Here is a 19,296-nt window from a genome sequence, read left to right on the forward strand (position 1 = left end):
GGGCTGACCTTGCACGTGGGTGATGTAATGTTCCAGTTGATACCTTGGTTTCTTTCTGGCATAAGTGTTCATTGTACCCCTTTTCACTCTCACTATAGAAGCATTGTGCTTGTGTCCCGCAGTGCTCAGAGTAGGAGCTCCCAGAGAACTCTTGCCCTGAAGTGTAATTCCTTGCTTCATTCCTCTGACCCTGTCCTCAACCTATGGTTAGCCAACAGCTGATAAGCCTCGCCTGTTTGCTTGCTCTTCTCCCTGCATTCTGGCCATTTTCCTCTTCCGCAGTACCTCTCCCAGGATGTGGGCAGGGGCAGTGTGAGGGGAGAAAAGTAGAGTTCCAGAGGCATAGGTCTTGGAACTGAAAAAGAGTTCCATGGGAATGGTCATAGGGAGCTAGCCTGCACCAAATTCCTACTGTGTGCCAGGCTTTGTACTAGCCATTGCCCTGTAGCCATTCTATTTAATTCTCATAACTGCCTTAGAGGTCCTTATCATTTTTCCCTTTTACAGATGAGGAAATTAAGGATTGGGGCTGGTGTGACTTGGAGGTGACAGAGCCTGACTCCTGTTAGTCAAGCTCCAAAGCCAGGTTCTCTCCACTTCTCCATGCTGCCTGTAACCCAGCGCTGAGGAGAGGTCTCCAAGGCCAGCTACAGCCCAGGGGCCCTGCCTCCTAGAGGCCCCCATCTCACAGACAAAGACAATGAAGCTCAAAGAGGCCACTCAGCTGGCAGAGGTGGTACAGGGATTTGAACAGGTCCAGCCCCAGAGTCCAAGCTGCTCAACGCCATGGGCTAGGTGGCTTTGGCTCCCTTTTCACTGAAGCACACTAAACTACTCGTGCTCATGTGGGGAAGAAAGATGAGAACTGGTATTAGCTAGAAGGAGACACTTATTCTAGATGGATTTTTACTTATGCTGGCTTTCTCTGGCCCAATGTTTATTTTGCTATTTGAGAATGGTTCAATGGGGAAAAATCCATGTACAGAACCAACCTCCTAATCCCAGCAATGGAGACAGTGCTGGAGAAAGGGGGTCTGTGGTTTGGAAGAACAGATCTTAGTGGCCATTTCTGGCCTGGCACAGCGTGGCTGAAGAAGTCCGCTGCCTCCCGGTGTCTCAGGCTCCTTCCTGCTTCCCAGCCCTCTCCCTGCCTGTCCCCACATCACCCTGGGTCGGGGCTCTGCCATCCACCGAGCCACTCTCCCTAGCAGGGCAGGTGTATTCAGAGACGCTTGGAAACCATTTGGCAAAAGGAAAAGGAAGCCATTGTTAGCTTGCAGTTGGAGTCACATAACCTTTTCTTTCTGAAACATTTACATTCACATCCACATCTCCCTGTCGCAACAGAAAATTGAGGAATCCGTGCCCTACACTTGGACGATGGAACAGAGCCACACAAAATTAGCAGAGCTGCTGGGCCTGAAAGAAATGACGGTGTCCCTTTCCTTCTAAAAAATAAAAACTGAGAACGAAAAAGAATTTTAATCAAAATACAAAATAGGGATAAAGCATGAAGATTTCTTTTTCAACTACTGATATCATACATGCCATCCCCACTTACAGGAAAGTAAGGGGAAGCTAGTGAAAAATTTTTCTAGCTTGAAATGCCAGCATCTATCTACAAGGATAAGTACAGTGCTCAACAGCACAATATAAATTTAAAAGGGAAGATCTCCAAACTTCTGTACCTAAACTCTTAGCCTTGATTTGATATACGGAGTTGTCCCTAGAGAGACTAACCAAATAGCAAGCACACTGGCATTTCAACCATAGTAATAGCTCACTTTCCTCATTATGAGACTGATAAACTGCTCAGACCTGGGAAAGGCAGAGCCAGAAAGGGTAGAATTAGTTCCTTGGTCCTGTCTTTTGTTGGACATGCTACATCAATTAAAACTACAACATGTTTTTTTAAAAAAGAAAGAAATCCCTGCATTGGCGTCAGTTCTGGTTGGTAATCTCTGTAATGACCTCCATGCACGGGGATTAAGGATTGCACAGGGTTGCAGCAATCAGCCCCTTGTGGTCTTGGTTATTACTGTTTGATTAAATACATGGTTGCAACAAGGTCTTGATTAACATTACGAAAATTGGGGCCTGCGCATATTGAGTAATTGCTAGTGGCTTTTTGCTTTCTCTCGTTTGTGGATGTCCCCGCTCGAAATCCAGGTGGACAGTGACGGAAATCATTTGCATATGCTAAACTGGCCAGCAGAGATCCACGTTCTTCTCTGTTATTCTAGGTGGGAGTTGGGGGCTCTATTTGAGGGGTGTCTGGGCAGGGCTTTCATGGGACTTTCCCACCCAAGCTTCACTAAGGACGTCACCAAGGCCACTCCAGGTGCCTGCACAGGTGGTGTCTCTGTAGACATCAATCGATTTGGAGGTTTCTCTGAAAATGAAGCAGCAGCTCTTGAGCAAACCGAATTGGGGCTGAAGTGGGGTGAAGATTATTAATCAAAGGCTGTAGTGAGCTGGGGGTTTGTATTGTGTTTGCACCACCCCCAGGGTATGCCTATGTGGCTACAATTATTGCAAGCCAGGACCATGAGAAACTTATCTCTTCAGTTTTTCTGAGCTGTGCACGTGTGTGTGTGTGTGTGTGTGTGTGTGTGTGTGTGTGTGTGTGTGTGTCTATCAGTGTTTATGAGGGAACTAAGAATGCAAATGTACTCTAAGTTTAAAAGTGGATAGACATGTTGAGGAGAAAGCTTAGGATAGCTCTCATACACATAAAATTTGGCCCAGTAAAGTATTTTACAAGCTATTTGCAAGGCAGGGAGAGCTGTGCATCCCTGTGGCACTGTAGAGAGACAAACAGCAGAACCAGTAGATCTGGGGAAGTCTTCCCTAGACTGAAGATCTCCAGCTTCTCCATTTCCCCATGAAGGATAAAGAAGGTCTCACCTTGACTTTTCCATAGCTTCCTTTGGGGATGAGAATCTTGTAGCCATTCACCTCCACTGAGAGCTCCTTCACCCAGGAGACAGCTGAACCCCCGCGGTGTTCATTCTTGGCCTCTACACTGAAGAAAGGAAGGCTGGAAGTCTGCAAACACTGTCGGGCCAGCAAGTAGGCACAGGAGCCTTGGAAGTGGAAGAGGAAGCCGTCAAAAGTGTGGTAGTGTGGCTCCCCAAACACCACACATGTACTGGTCTCCACAGCGCTGCAGTAGAAGAATTTGCCTTTGGGTTCGCACACCTCGTAAGGGCTACAAGAAGCCTCCTGGCAGTAGATCTCGTTATTGAAATCCAGACAGCGGCACTTGATGGTGCAGTTCAAGTCATCCCAAAACACCTCCCCTCGCCGAAGGAACTGTCCTGGGGAATAATGACATTAGAGCCAACATTTACTGAGCATTTACCCTCTGTGCCAGACATTGGGCTAAATGCTTTACTTCCATTACACCATTTAATCCACGTAAGAACCCTGTTATGGAGGCACAGTCGCCCTCATTTGACAAATGAGGAAACTGAGGCTTAAGAGAAGTTGAGTAATGCATCCAAGATCACTCAGCAACTCCGTGGTAGAGCCGGGATTCCAAGCCGAGTCTGAATCCAGTCTAAGCTCTTGGTATTATTATCTCCATGGCTGGTGAGCAAACTCACATTCAAGGAAAACCACATTATCAATTTAATCCAGGGAAAGGGTATGACACTTGGAAGTCATTTCCTGCCTCTCTTTCCGAAAGAAGACCCAGTTTGCCCAGGTTACTAGGCAACACTCATTGTTTGTTTGCTAATTTGTTCATTCATTCAACAGACATTTGTTGGGGGCCCAGTATGTGCTGGAAAAGGTCAATAGCACTAATCAGGAGTCAGACACATGAGTATAAATCCCAAGCACCCCAGGAAAATTCTGGAAAGCACTGACCACTTTCTTGGCACGTTTATAAAGGCTCATGAATCCTGCAGATGCTGCTTAGGCAGGGTTTACACCTACACAAATTGTCTTCTTTCCTACTCTAGGGCCCTGTCTGAGTCCAGGACTCCTCTCTGTCTATGCTCTGGACAGAATTTCTTGACAAATTCCGGGTCAGGAAGAGAATAAGGAAGGAGGAGGGGAATGGTTTGAAGGGATGTGATAATTTTCAAAACACTATTATTTCTTTGGTAGACATCTTTATAATTATTTCTCTAAATAAATGACCTCCCCCACCAAAAAACTTTGAAATTTTCTGGTTGCTATCATCAACCTTTAATTGAAATAGGAACTTCTCTGGGCTGGGGGCTATGATCTAGTTTTTGCTTGGGGGTTGGGGTCAAGAGAAGTGGGCAGTAGTCATAAATCTGCAGTCAATTTCCAAGACTACTGACTCAACTTCCACATGTCTGTTTTCCTAACCTGTAAAATGTGGATACTGCTATTTTTTCATCCCTGTCTCACAGGGAACAGCGATGCTATAAAAAAGTTGGCACGGGTTGATAGAAGTAGAAGCACTTGTAAAACGAGAAATTCTGAAAAGGCAAGTATCAAAGACACAGCATTAAGAAATGTAAATAACATCTCAAGTTTTTATAAAATTGACTATCTAGTAAATCGCACAAGGCTGCAAGGTTAACCCAAGTGGAGGGCGCAGGTACATCAGTAGCAGTCTTGACTCCATGTGCCCAGCAAGAACAATGATGTTTCAACAGGCAATTACATTTTATACCTGTTGAAAATAGGGTCAAAAAATGAGAGAAAAGATTTAGTCACATACCCACTAGGTCATAGGCATCAGCCCTGAAAACAGACCCTCAATCCTCAGCACTCCTTGGCACTAGTTCAGGGCTGCATGTACTGTGACAGCCTCCACTCAGCATCATTTCCAGTCCCTGCTTCTTCAGGCTTTCAATAAATGAATGGAAAATGCCTTTGAATAGAGGAGGTTTGGACCAAAAGGTAGACTCTTTGAGATAATTTTGTTTGTGGAATGATGATATAATAAACCAGCTCTACGGAACATTTCCCCTTCTATACCCCAGGCCAAATCCCAATCTCATTAGATTGAAATATGTCCAGAGGCACATAAAAATGCATAGCAGTCTGTATAAAGATATTGAATTTGTCCCGTATATGAAACCCAAACCTATAACTCAGGAGGAAAAGAATGAAGTGGAAGTGGCGACTGTGTACACAGCTGGCATCTGACGAGCTCCACAGCTCTGCAAGCCAATGTCTTCCATTATCACAGCATTTCATTCGCAGGACTCAGGTGAGAGGCTGTCACTGGGCGCTCAGGTTGCATGGCCACAGCCAGACATCTCTGTGATGCTTGGACAAAGGGAAGAGGTATTTGGGCAAGAGCCTGCAACTTATCAGGCTCCTGGTCCAGGCTATACAGGGAAGGGACAGGCTTTAAGTGATGCTGTTTACAATCTGGAGGAGGGTACAATCTCAAATCCTAATGCGCTCTGGCACTAGATTATTTCCTATCCAGTTAATACCAGCTTAGCTGCAAAACATTTATTTGTTATTTTGAAAATTGGGGACTTTACAGGGTTCACAGAGGCTAGGGCCCAGGCAGGCCATCTTCACACATGACCTACCTTAGAGCGAAGGCACTAATCACAGCACAGGAAACGGGGCAGAGGGCACAGGTGTGTCAGACCATGTGAATGTGGCTTTTCTGTATATTAAACACATTGAGGCTGGGTTCAGTGGCTCACATGTTTAATCCCAGTGCTTTGGAAGGATGAGATGGGAGATGGTTTGAGGCCACGAGTTCAAGACCAGCCTGGGCAATATACTGAGACTCCATCTCTACAAAAGTAATTAGCTGAGCATGGTGGTGGTGCTTGTACTCCCAGCTACTCAGAAGACTGAGGTAGGAGGGTCACTTGAGCTCAGGAGCTTGGAGTTTGAAGTTACAGTGAACTATGATCACGACACTGTTCTCCAGCCAGTCTGGGTGACACAGACCCTGTCTCTCAAAAGAAAAATGACAACATCAACAAATTGAAGCCAAGCCAAGACAGAAGCCTGAGGCCTCCCAGGGCTGCCATCACAAGCAGTCCACGCTTCTATCTGAGGGGTAAAGGCACCTCCTCATTCCTATCCAAAACTTCCTTAGAGGTCTGGAAACACATTTTCCACAGTGTTCATCTGTGCTTCCACAGCACCCTACATGCATGTCTATCATAATATGTCTTATGCTGTGTCATCATTGTTCCCATGGCTGTCTCCTCTAGCATAGTAATGTCATGGGTAGCTAGAGAAGCTTTAAGTCTAGCACATAATAGAGTGGCTGGCATTTCAATGGGGCTCTTAAAATGTTTTTTAGAGAGATGTGATGGCTCGTTGAATGGCTGGATGACTTGAAGGATGGGTTGGTGGATGGGTAAGCAGATAGACGGGTGGGTAGGTGGGTGGGTAGGTGGATGGATGGGTGGGTGAATGCGTGGATGGATAAATGGATGGATGGGTAGTGGATGAGTGGGTGAATGGGTGAATGGATAAATGGATGGGTGGGTGGGTGGGTGGGTAGATAGACCAATGAATAGATGCATTATTTCCTGTTTCTAGTTTCTATAGCCTCTCCTCCTGAAGTAGAAATATTCGCAGAAATACTGTTTTCTAAATATTTTTGGACACATAAAAGCAGGAATCCATAAACCAGAATGTTTCTCTGAAAGTCCAGGGTGATTTTGCACACCTAAAGGGGTTTAATCGTTTAGGAAAAGCTCCAAATTTTGGGTGCTCAATGTGAAGGCCATCCATCAAGGTTCAACTACAGCATATTCACAGAGACCTAAAGCCAGCTTTGATTCTCCTCAAATCCCTGCAGGTTTGGCTGATGCTGGGAAGATTTTAGGAGAAGTTACTATGAAGACTTATGTTACTTTTTGTTTCTTTTCTTTTTCTTATCATACTAGGAAGTACTGATTTACCATCATAGGAACTTGGCAATACTCCAACTGCACCTACTCCTGTGGATCTACAAAGTGCAGATAGCAGAGCGAGAATAAGGATGAGAAGAAAAACGTAAAGGGGGGAGGAAATGGCAACAACAACAACGAAAATGATGTTAAACAGGAGGGCTCCCTTCTGTCCCTCTGGCCAAGAAATCACTCAAGATCCTGGTCCATTTCGGAGTTGTTCAGAACTGATAGCTGTGTGCACACCCCAGAAAAGGACTTCCAAAGTTGCAATGTAGCGAATGCAGGGTTTCAGCTCCTGGTGTGATGAATGTGCATGCTAAAATTACCTTGATCTCCATTACCCAGTTGAGAGATGTCAAAAGAGTAAGGCATCAGGAATGAGTCCGCCCCCGTGGCTTAAAAGCTTGCCTGTCAATCTATAGCAAACAAACCCTGCTTTGCCAGAGACAGAGGAAAAGCTTTACCCCTGGAGGTGCAGCCATTGGCTGGGTCAATTTCTTTTCCATCAACTTTAAATGCCCAGCGGCCTGGAACATTGACGTTTGTGGTCTCCTGGATATTCACAATCTCAGGGGTTCTTGACCCCGGGAGGCTGAAAAAATTGGTGAGGTTTCCACCATTAAATCCTGCCTGCAGCACAAAAGGAAGACAAGATTTTTGAGTACAAAAGTCCCCCATGGGTTAACTGGCCCAACTACCTTATTTTTAGAATCCAGCACATCTGAAGTCAAGAGCCCTCTTTTCCTGGAGTCATTAATGCCAGCAGTCCAGGTGAGACAGGACTGCCTAGTTCATTTCATAGCCTAATCAGGGTGCCAAACATGAGCAGGAATAGCCTCGTAGTCCACCTGCAAGATCAGACGTGTGTCTCTAGTTAAAAGCTAGTGGCAGGATTCCCTCCAGGATGCTGAGCCACAGAAGCAGAGACTACAGCCATGGAAACACGAGGGGGAGAGGGTGAAGTGGAGAGCCACCTACCTGTGCCATCACTCCACCAAGACCTGTCAGGGGGTCGCCGCCACTCGCTGTCCCCGTGGTCCAGTTGATTTCGTAATAATTGAAGAGGGTGAACGTATAGGAGCCATCAGACACCAGGACGGCCTGGAAGGTGTTCACCTACAGGATGGGAATGCTCAGGCTCATAATTTGCACTCCCCAGGAGGCCCTGGCCCCAAGGAGGTTCTCCCCTCAGCCTGCGCTCTCCCCACCCACAGGCAGCTCAGAGCTGCTCTGCAGCCAGGCCCTCCAGCTCTGACTCCTCTCTGAATTTGTTCTCGCCTCCAGTGGGGAAAGCAAGACATGTGGGATTGTGCATCTAAAAGAGAAATTGCCTGAGATAAACCCAGAGTCTGACTCAGCGCCCGCTTACATCTCTCACTTGTTATCAGACAGAAATTCAGAGGCCCGGCTAAGCATGTGATAACATGAAACCACCTATAGATGGCAGCATGAGAATAAACTACAGGAAAGAGCAGATCAGGGACAGGGAAGCAAGCACCAGTTCCCCTTGGAGGGCGGGTTGGAAGATGGAGCAGACACCAGTCCTTGTGATTAAAGTGACCACGTGGATTGCGCTCTCTCCCTTCCCGGAAAAAAAACATTAATCTTGACGAGGTGTCTCCCCTTTTAAAGATGGAATTGGGAAAGTGATTTTTAAAAAGCACTTTGTGGGGAGAAGTTACTCCTTTAATTGAGCATTTGTGCATCACTTTAATTCGGCAAAATTCTCAACATTTATCTGTACCCCTGACCAACACAAAGACGGGTGATCGTATTGGCCCAAAGCCTATCTTATAGCTAGGAAAACAAGAGACTACAGGAAATGAGTTGCTGGAAATTTCACAGTGACCCAGCAACAGAAAACAGGATTTGAGCCAGAGTTCCAGTCTGTCTCTCAGAGCATTGTCATTCCATGCTGTCTTCATTTTAAACTTTTTAGGATTAGAGAGGTTATTTAAATTCAAATGAAACTTGTAAACAGTTTCAGAAATAAGCTGTAGCAAACCCTGTCCTTTATATTTTCCTCTTGCTAATCCTTACCCCTTGTCACATGTTTTCAGGAAATTCAATAGAAATAAGAGTTAAAAGGAAAGGCTGCATTGACCTTTTTCTATTCAAACCTAGCACTTTTCCCAGCTGCCTGACACCATCCCGGTTAACATTCTGTCTGATGCAGAGGAAGACCCAAATCCTTATCCTGTGTAATCAAACTGGGGTAGAGGATCTTGGAAGCCCCAAATCTCCCCATTCTAGATGATCCCAGAAAGGGAGGCAAGCTACGAGTAAGAAGAGCCCTTTTTGTAAAGAACTTTTCTTCCCACGCCACAGCTGATGGCGTTTGTGATAGACTTGCTCAGCTATATGCCTGCAGTCTCTGGCCCTGTTCTGCAGAAGAGGAAAGTGGAACACAAAGACAAGTGAGCAGTCGGCTCAAGATTGCTGTAAGGTCACAGCAAGCTCCTGTTCAAGGGACAGGTGCAAAGTCAAGGTCATGCGAGGACTAAAGCTAGAGCCTGCTTCAGACCGGGATTCTCCTACAGAAGTGAATTCCTTCTCCCGGAATGAAGCTGGAAATATCTTTGTTCCAAGCAGTTCTCAAAAGCAATCCATTTCCAACCCCTGAAGTCACCTCTAAACCAACCACCTGTCCCAGAGACACGCCAGAGGCTGACCGCCACCCGCACTCACCCAGGCTCACTCTCACATGTTCCTACGCTACAGAACTCTTCAACATTCATTCTAAGATTCTTCTGGATAAAAACCCTTTGTTGCTTCTGAGGACTTCAGCGATACCCAGGCGGAGGCAGCTGAAGAAAGAAGAGCCTGGGATTTGGAGTTGGGAGACTTTGGTTTGAACCCCTGCTCTGCCTCCTAGGAGGTTTGAATCCTTTTTTTTTTTTTTTGCCACTTGAACAAGATGCTTGACCTCTCCGAGCCTGTTCCCTCCCCTTCAAATTGGAGATAGTCCTCATCAGGGAACATTTTGGGGAGAATTAAATGATATGCAAAAATAGTCTTCATTACCCGACACATTGTGAACCCTAAATAAATATTAGTTTTCCTTTCTTGAAGTAAACATGTCGCCTTTCCTTCCCTTATGTTGGCCTCACACAAGAATTTTTTTTTTTTTTTTTTTTTTTTTGCCTTTAAAAGATCTCTCAAGCCCAGTGTTTAGCTGGCCTGATGATACATGTTTCTATGTAGAATAGGAAACGTGGAATAACAGGATAAAAGAGGCAGGGCCAATTTCAAAGATGGGGACGGATGGACACTTCTGCAGCCCCAGAGAACTACATCATCTTTTTTCTCCAAGGAGCTCAAAGCACTTAGATGTTGCTTCATTCATCCTCATAGAAAGAATTCTCGCCTAGTTCAAAAATTTACTCCAAAGTACAAGCCAGAAAGTATCTAAATTATCTTGCCATTTTTATTGCCAAGGGAAGTTTTTTGAAAAAGTGGTGGTCAGCAATGGACGGGCATTTCTTCTCTTCCCCCCACAACACTAAAATTTATCGATTGCTGGCATCCTGCATTCTAATGCTGGAAGATGTGAGGTTTAAAGGACATAAAACATCACCCGAGGAGTCGTTAGCGATCCATAACGTGACAGAGGGAAATGTATGCTTCTTTAGAGGTTATTTCTAGCCAATGCATCCACTGTTTAAACTTGTGTCTTTCTGTTCTACAGAACCTCGTAGCGATAAAGTGCTTCTTGATGCTCTGGCTAGAAGGTGCTGAAACATAATGTGTTCATGGTGTTACAGCTGTGAACTGCAAGCCCAGCACTCTTCCACCTCTCTCTAACTCAGTGGTTTTTGTTCCGCCCCTAAACAATTGACTCGTTGCCAAGGAAATTGGAAAACAGATGGAATCGGAAATAATCCTCAGTAAGTGGAGGGCAGATTTTTGAGTGTCTTTGCTTACTAGAAATTATGCAGTTGAAGATGTGTCTGTACTTCAAAACTCTCCACTGGCAAAGTCACCCAAACAAGCTGCAGGCTTTTGTGAAAACTGCTTTCTGTCCCTTTATGCAGAAAGTTGATTATCTCTGCGATAATGCCAGTGATAATCTTTCTTATTTGACTTTTATTTGACTGCTTATTTGGGATTCCAGAGCAGATGTTAAAACTTTATTCATGAAACGCTTTAACTGCCCACTCTAATCAACATCATATACGAATAACTTCAGCCCTGGTCACAATAAAAAAAAATGTCACAGCATAACGAAATGAGCCAGATCATCTCAGCCCAAACTTGGGACCCTATTTTTCTCTTCCAACCAGGTTCTACTGGGGAGAGGGGGGAGAAAATTAGGGGTGGAAAGAGGCATTTGTACCTCTGGCAAGAGAAAAGGACCTTTGGGTCCCTAAATGGGTCCCTATGCATGTGGCCGGGAATGGGTCTCAGTGCCTCAATCACTCTCCTACAAAACGGGAATGTCACTGACAGCAGGAAAGTTTTTGAGGGGTTCTTTTTAGACATTAGTAATGATTTGTGATAGGGGTGACATATCTTCTGAAATATTACGGCTGACTGGGCTGGTTAGCTATGATAGTTCCCTCTGTTTCCTGCAAAGTAGGTAGCGAGACTCATTAGTTTAACTCAAGGGAACTGACACTCCTTAGCTCTAATAATTAGACTCCTTCACGGTAGCGAAGACGGACAAGAATTAGATGTCAGGTTATGAAGTGGAAAGCGGAAAATTTGAATTATTACAGGTGTGGTGCTGCTGCCTCCATAAAAGGTGACTTCCTCCCATGTCACAATGAAAACCCAAGTGGCAGAGAAGGTTGCCATGTCTTTGAAGTACTTCCTGATGTCCTTGGTGGCTCTTTTCAAGATGACAGGGTCCATGGTCTCTCTGTAATAGATCTCGCCTCGAATTCCATTGTGCACATCTGCCCAAAATGGGGCGATGAAGGCCCTCCCATCTGTCAGGGGAAAGGATTCTGGCGTGAACTGGCTCACTAGCACGTTGAAGGAAACAACTCCGTTGTTATTGACCTACGAAAATAAGAAAGGTTTTGCACAGTGGATCTGAAGCCATACCAACTTCAGAGTCACAAACCAAGACAGACATTCGCCTAATTGTATGAATGAAACAACTTTTACGCTACTGATTTAGAACCCCCCAAATACCAGCTTCCATTGCTCAAACTAAGAGGTTCATTTACTTCCAGACAAACTCATTGGTTTTCTTTCACGTTCGATTTGTAACCAGCTTCAGTTCTTATTAATAATCAGTCTCATTTTCATGTTCCCTGTCCTGTCTCTATGTACACTTATCAAATGCTTCTGAGTTGTGCTTATGTGTGTGAGTGTGTGTACTGCAGGTGAGATGTGCATGTGTGTGTACTGAGGGTTGTGTGTGTATGTGTACTGGAGGTGAGGTGTGTAAGCATGTGTGTGTATTGGGGTGAGGTGCGTGTGTACTGGAGTGTGTGTGCATGTACTAGAGTGGGCTTTTTGTGTGTATTCTGTAGTGGGGAGTTTGTGTGTGTGTACTGGGGATGGAGTGTGTGTGTATACTGGGATGTGTATGTGTGTTTGTGTCCTGGGTGAGGGGGTGTATACTGGGGTGGAGGGTGTCTGTGTGTGTACTGGGGGTGGTGTGTGTGTGTGCTTACTGAGGTGGGACATCTATGTATGTGCTGGGGTGTATGTGTGTGTGTGTATATTGGGGTGTGTGTGTATATTGGGGTGTGTGTGTACTGGGATAGGCAGTGTGTGTATACTGGAGTGGGTATGTATGTATGTGTACACTGGGGGTGGGGTTTGAGTGCTTACTGAGGTGGCATGTATAGGTGTGTACTGGGAGTGGTGTATATGTGTGTGTATATACTGGGGTGGGTGTGTACGTGTGTATACTGGGGGTGGTGTATGGGTGTGTGTACTGGGGATGGTGTGCTTGTGTGCTGGGCCAGACAGGGAGTAACATGGGTAACAAAGACAGATTCAGGGTCACTAACACAAAAGAAACAGGAAATGTAAATAAGCGAGGAAGTAAATTTGAAAATCGAGGTGCCCTGTGTTAGGCCTTGCTTCCCTTGCTGCTCTGGGTGGGACATTTAAAAGACCTCCACTGACGTTACAACCACTCCCATGCTCAGAGCAAGGGCAAGGTTAAGACCTACAGATGCCCAGTTCCATTCCATCCCATGTGGTGTGATAGTGTCTTTGTATAATCGCTGCATAAAAACTGAGGCATGACTACTTCACATTGTTTATGTAAATGACTATCTTACTATTTCATAACTTGTAAATGGCTTAGTAAACCAATTAAATAGGAAACCTTACTGGAAATCACAGGCCAAGATATACCCTCAGTTTACACAGGACCGCTGCCTGAATTCGCAGCTCTGTACTTTGGTAGATAAAATGCTTTAACCCCATGGTTTGTATAGCTTCAGCAGCAGAAGTGCCTGCAATGGGAACTGCAATTCTTGGATATAGAAAACCTGGAGATCATTTTCCTATACATTCCAATTGTATGTTAAATTCCTGTTAACCAGTAAGATTATGGACATTCACAGTGGCCCAGATCCCAGAGGCAAGTTATCAAGACCTGGGCCAAGGGTAGGTCTTCATATTTGGAAGCAAGGCTTTGGGTTTGGAAGAGAAGCAGGAGACTGAGCTACAAGGACATTAAGAGCCTATTGTCTTCCAGTAATAGGGAACAACCAGAGGCTTGAAGAAAACTGCACTACTCAAAGGGTTGGAAACACAAGGAACAATTTACCCTCAAATAAGTCTGCCTCAAACTAAGGACCCTCCTTTTGCAAGAGCAAGAAAAAATTCTTCAGACTCCATATCACACAGCGCAATAGAGAAGAAAAACTAGCTTAACTGGGCTGCTAGTACGGAAGTCCTCACTCCCTTATTGCCAAAATCAGGTCAACACATCCCAAGACGTACAACCAGCTATTACAAACACAGACTAGGGATGCCCTGCCGTGAGTAAAGCATAAAAGGCATTTCAGGATGCCAGAGTGAAGTGTTCACTAGGGAACAATAGGTGTAATTAAAACACACAGACTGGCAGAAGAAGCTGGTGATGACTCACATGTGTCTTGATTATATCCTATGGTTAAGATCAGTGGTTCTCAAACTTTTGTGGGCATCAGAACCACTTGGGGGACTCATTAAAACACAGATTACTGGCCCATCCTCTCAAAGTTTCTGACTCAGTAGGTCTGAGGTGGGGCCTGAGAAAAGACATTGAGTGCTTGTGTAACCCTGCTTCCCTGCTTCTGCAGGTTCGGGGACCACTGCTTAGGTAATGGTATAGGAAGCTCTTTTCTAGTGGGAATCGTCCCTGAGCCATAAATTAAAAGTTGGTGAAAAGAGAGGTCTCAGACATAGAGATGGCCAGAGGTGAACATGCTTACAGTTGCATTCTTCCTCCAGGGACATGGTATAATCTATATATGCCTCACCCAGTTCTTTAGGGCCAACAATTAAGCCAGGCTTGGCTGCTCTGAATCCTTCTCTTCATGTGCAATCATTTCACTAGCAGCAAACCCAAAGATCCAAAAAAACAAAAACAAAAATCTGAGAACACAGGTCCCTAGGAGAGCTCTGATCACAAACAGAACCATTTCTTAGTGCAGGTTGGATGATGGGACCCTCTGGCCTATCTACAGATCCATTGAGGGTGGGCAATTCTGCAAACAACTTTGACATAATAGTTGATTACCCATCTCCTATGTTCCAACTCTGCTTCAAATTGGTAGGAAGCCCAAGAACAGCAGATGCCTAAACTTTTCACACCCCCAGAAGGAAAAGAAAAATGATATTGCTCCTACTGTGGTTCACTGTATCTTTTTATCTTGTTGAGTGGCAGAAATAATTTTCATGGCATTGGGGCTTCTGCTTCACTTCTATGTTTAATTACCCACAAAAGCAATTTATTGCCCTGTACACTCCTCTACTGTGACCATTAGCCATTAAATATACCTTTGACTTTCTTAATCATAAAACCTATTGGCTCATGAAATCTCAGAACTTGTCGTTTTGGCTGTCAATAAATCCTCCCTTCCCAGAGCTCTGGCAGAGGATACTTAAAATGCTTTTCTTAATGACAAACAAAAGGGAGGGCCAGAGAGCAACAGCTGGGCTGCTTCTCCACTTACATAGACAGTGCGGTAAGGAACGCCGAAGAAGAAAACTGGGATGGCCAACTTAATCTCAGATGAGCTTCCATCGTCTACTTTAGGGGTTTTGGTGTCATTCTGCCAAAATGGATACATGAGCTCCCTGGGCTGAGCTGTCAAGAGAGATGATGGTTAATAGATGGCAGCTCCCTCTTCCGTTTGGCAAGCTACATCCCTCCTACCTACTGAAGCCAGCTTCTTTCAGTAAGGCTTGTAAGCTGAATGCAAGTCATACTGCCTTCTCATTCATCCTAGACCTGGGCCATACGCAGTGCAGTATCTTCTGCCTCTGGGAAACGGGAGAATGGGAGTGATACTATTTCTCCACAGGAGAAAGCACTTTGTGCATGTTCTTGCACTTTCAAGCATCTTGGTGATATCTATGGTTACAACTGGCTGGAAATTTGTGAAATTTCCCTGGAGCCTGGAGCTCTCTGTATACTGAGAGGTGGGCTCGTCGGGCATGGCCACAGTTTTGAAGGTCCATTCTAGCTCAAGAATTCCACTATCATGTCTTTTCCCGAAAGGAGTTCCCTCCCTCTTGCCTCACAGTTGGAGAAAATCCCGGATCCCAGAAGGAAACAAATAACAGTGGGAACTGGGACAAAAGTGAGAGGAGGGGATTTGTAGTAATTGGTCTGTGAATGACCTTGATCGAGGGCTGACCCTGCAAGGGGCTCTTTGCCCAACTCCTTTTTACAAAAGACAGATATGAGATCCTCCAGGGCCAGGGGGTTGGGTCCTTGAGAACTCTTTGGAGAAGAGGTGCAGGGCTCTCTGACTGGTCCTCCTGGTCACTGGAGAGCCATCACATCACACAAACACACACTGTACCCCCCGCTGACAGGGTCACCCCATCTCCTGGCAGCCCTGGCTTGCTGCTCCCATGTTTCCTGTCCATACTGTTTGTTGCAAGGTGTGGCTCAGTTTTGTGGGAGAGATGAGACAAGCTCCCTGGGGTCTGCATCATTGAGGATCCAGTCCAATAGCATCTGTGAAATAATCTACATTTTGGGTGTCACGTTTCTCTGCCTCTGTCCTTTCTTCTCTTGAATAAATATGAAACAATAGGACATTATCGTTCTCTCCCTTTTTTCCTTTTTTTATAGGGCAATGGCAAGCCCATTCTGGGCGTCAGTCACAGTTCTTGAGGTTCCTACTTGCTGCCGTGAGATGCCAACGCCCCTTTCTCATGTCAGGCCTTCTCCTCGGGAAAGTCCCTGCTCTGCACTGATGGGAGTGATAGGCTGGAGAGCAACCGGCCAAGGACTGTCTTTGCTCCTTTGGGAGGCTTTTAGTGAACAGACAACAGCTCATGTAAAAGAGAGTGCAAAGGGGCCAGAAAGCAGCCCCATTGCACCAGGCCAAGCGCCAGCTCTCCAATTCTGAAGCAGGGAGCAAGAGGAGTTCTGCCTCAACAGAGAGCTAATCTCTTTCCAGGGGCTGACATCCAGAGAGAGCAGGAAAACTAGTCAGGTTATTAGTGTGTATGTATTGTCATCCAGACTCCAGAAGTTGTTGAGAAGCCACCCAAATTTGAGCCTATAGGTGGCACTGTGTTGGATCATAGACGCTATTTGCCCATGGGATGTATTTAATGTTACAACCAGCAGATGAAAAGGGATCATCTAACATTTCTATTTACATAATAGCAACAAATTAAAAACTCCTGGAAGGTAGGAATTAAAAAATATATATTTATAAGCTCTACTATAGTATTATACGCAGGTTTTTGTTTCTCAAGTTAACAGTAACAAATTAAGTCCTGGCATGGATTTATCCTGGAAGGATAAATCCTATAAACTTTTTAGGAGTCGTGTCCAAGTATGAATAAGGGCTCAAATTCACACTGAATTATAATCATTTTTATGAAAAGATGAATTGATAGTTTGGGTTACACTGATTGGCCAATCTGCCTAGGGAATGGAAAACCCATAATCCCTGATGGAGGAGACAGAAAACCATGGCCAACAAGAATGACCCTAACTTCCTCTTCTGCTGCAAAGGTGAGGCAGTTTGCAAGAGTCTTCTCTTCGTGGATAATCCTAATTCGTTCACAATTTTGAATAGGAAAAAATGGACAGTTAAATATTTTTAATTTTAAGAAGGATACAAACAAGAATATCTAATATAGTAAATAATAAATACTTGTCAAATGAAAAAGAGGGTGCTAAATACAAAGGCGTAGGTTTCAACTACAGTAATTAACCCTGCTTGCCCTAAGCTGAGAATTTCACGATAAAAATAGCTATGTTTCCAGGATTTTTCTTCTTCCGTCAATAAGATATACTTTCTTGGAGCTCGGGTAGAAGGTTGAAGTCATTGGCACTCTTTCATTCTCGTGGTGTTTCACACTATGCGTTACCTGTTTAAATTCACCAACTTGGGAAAAATATTAGAGCTGCACAGGGGCTTGATGTGTTCATCTCAGACTTGTACTCATGTGCCACCTGAACTAAGCAAACTGGCAAAATAAAGAAAGGTGCCTTAGAACTTTAGCCATAAAAAGTTAAAATCTAGGTAGACTGCCCATCTTTGTCTAAAGTCCAAAACAACAGTAGAAAAAAGTATATGTGGCCTTCCACTCATCCAAGGCAGTGCTATGCAGAGAAAAAGAAGGAATCGCTGAGAGGAATAATTGTCTTCTTTCACTTGCAGTTTTAGATTTGGGGGCCATGTAAAAGGTCACTGATACACAAACCACTACATCAATGCCATTGTAATTTCCTCATTTTTGGCTAAAATAAGTAGATTATTTAAAGTATCCAGCACAAATTAAATGCCTTAATGGGAATCAGTGATCAGACATGGGGTGCACATACACCAATCTCATCGACTTTTAATGGAAATAATTTTGCATTATTTTAAAAATCTACTCCATTATCTCAGGGCAAACTGACATATACAAGCAGTGTTTGAAGTTGAATAAGAAAAAAGTGGAATATAAGTAAACCTCATTTAAAGTTAATGAATTTTTCCCTTGGTAATAGAATTCAATTACATTTTTCTCTTGTACACACATGCACCTGCCCTTACAATTATGGTTCCAATAAAAGCGTGTCTTTACCAATTCAAGAGCATGCTAACCGAGAGCTTTATGGAATTCTGTAGTACTCACCTTGGTGCCGTACAAGTGCAAAGATGAAAGAGATCCAAATTCTAAGGAATGATGAATAATTCATCCTGGAATTTTAAAAAGAAAAAGAAAAAAAAATCTCCAGCTTGCCAGAGTAAATAGAACACCAGGTGTGTTTGGTGACAAATCCCAACACCATCAAAACCATCATAGAACAAATTCACATCACAACATCAACCGTGTTGAGTCGGGCTGAAATCCCCTGAATGCTGGCAGGTCCACCTAAGTTCAGCATTTCATGAACAAATTAGATGCCCAGAAGAAGCCAGTCTGGAAGTGTAATGAGATCACTCAAATTGTCAAGTAATTATTTAGAAATGAGTGAAAGCAGTATAAGTAAAGGAAAGGTATCTCCTCGCATGGAGCAAAGCACTGAAAACTAGGACCCAACGCTCAAGACGCATGCAGATTCCGGGTTGTGTCTGCAACAGAAACCACTTCCCCGTGAGACCTGTCCTTCCTAATTTTCACAGCAGCTTTCTATCAGGATCAAACAAAAATGGTTAAAATACAACGTGTTCTACTGCTAGGAGAACTTAGAGTTTGCCATCACCGTCTCCAAAGAATGGAGCCGGTCCGTGATTTTGAAGTATTGACCAGATTCAGGGACAGTCTACTCTGTCCACTGACTTCCCATAGGGAAATGAATGACAGACACATTAATAATAAAAAGGAACCAATCCAGGGCTGAAATTACAATAAAAATAGAATCCAGGGCACAAGCGACCAATTCGTTCCAACAAGTTACTTAAAGAAGGATCATAGCAAAGATGAACTTGTTTTCATGTTAGTTTACATTCAGTTGCACGGTGGCTTTACCCTCCATTAGGAGCACGTTTTGTCTGTGTCACTCCGCAAAGCTGCAATGAGAACACGGATGCAAGCTCAGGTTAGACATCACCAAAGTGCGTGGCTAGACCATGAAGTCTGCTCTTGACAGTATTCTTAAAAACAAAAACCTTCCTCTTATCATTTGAAGTTATCACAGTTCTTCAGCCAAACTTTCACGGGAAAGGCAATGAATTTATCCTGTGAGAGTTTTATTGCAAATCTTTAGTTGTCAAGTGTACATGTTGAAATTTCAAGCACATATTAAATAATAGTCAGCTTTGCAGAAAATGGTACAAAGGCTTTAGCAGAGATC

At 44.3% G+C, this 19,296-nt stretch overlaps 1 protein-coding gene across 1 annotated transcript in view; it reads right to left on the reverse strand.

The window, feature by feature from the left end:
* Positions 1 to 18,198, reverse strand: part of TECTA (tectorin alpha) — a 78,432-nt gene extending 60,234 nt beyond the window's left edge. Inside the window, exons 1-6 of the mRNA XM_032285166.1 lie at positions 18,135 to 18,198; positions 14,996 to 15,129; positions 11,580 to 11,867; positions 7,842 to 7,979; positions 7,328 to 7,493; positions 2,908 to 3,320 (exon numbers count right to left, since the gene is read on the reverse strand). Coding sequence (XP_032141057.1) covers positions 2,908 to 3,320; positions 7,328 to 7,493; positions 7,842 to 7,979; positions 11,580 to 11,867; positions 14,996 to 15,129; positions 18,135 to 18,198 — 1,203 coding nt within the window. The remainder of the gene's footprint in view (positions 1 to 2,907; positions 3,321 to 7,327; positions 7,494 to 7,841; positions 7,980 to 11,579; positions 11,868 to 14,995; positions 15,130 to 18,134) is intronic.
* Positions 18,199 to 19,296: the final 1,098 nt, after the last annotated feature.

Source organism: Sapajus apella, unplaced genomic scaffold (genome assembly GCF_009761245.1).
Source record: "Sapajus apella isolate SASKATOON/1434 unplaced genomic scaffold, GSC_monkey_1.0 scaffold16, whole genome shotgun sequence".
Taxonomy (NCBI): domain Eukaryota; kingdom Metazoa; phylum Chordata; class Mammalia; order Primates; family Cebidae; genus Sapajus; species Sapajus apella.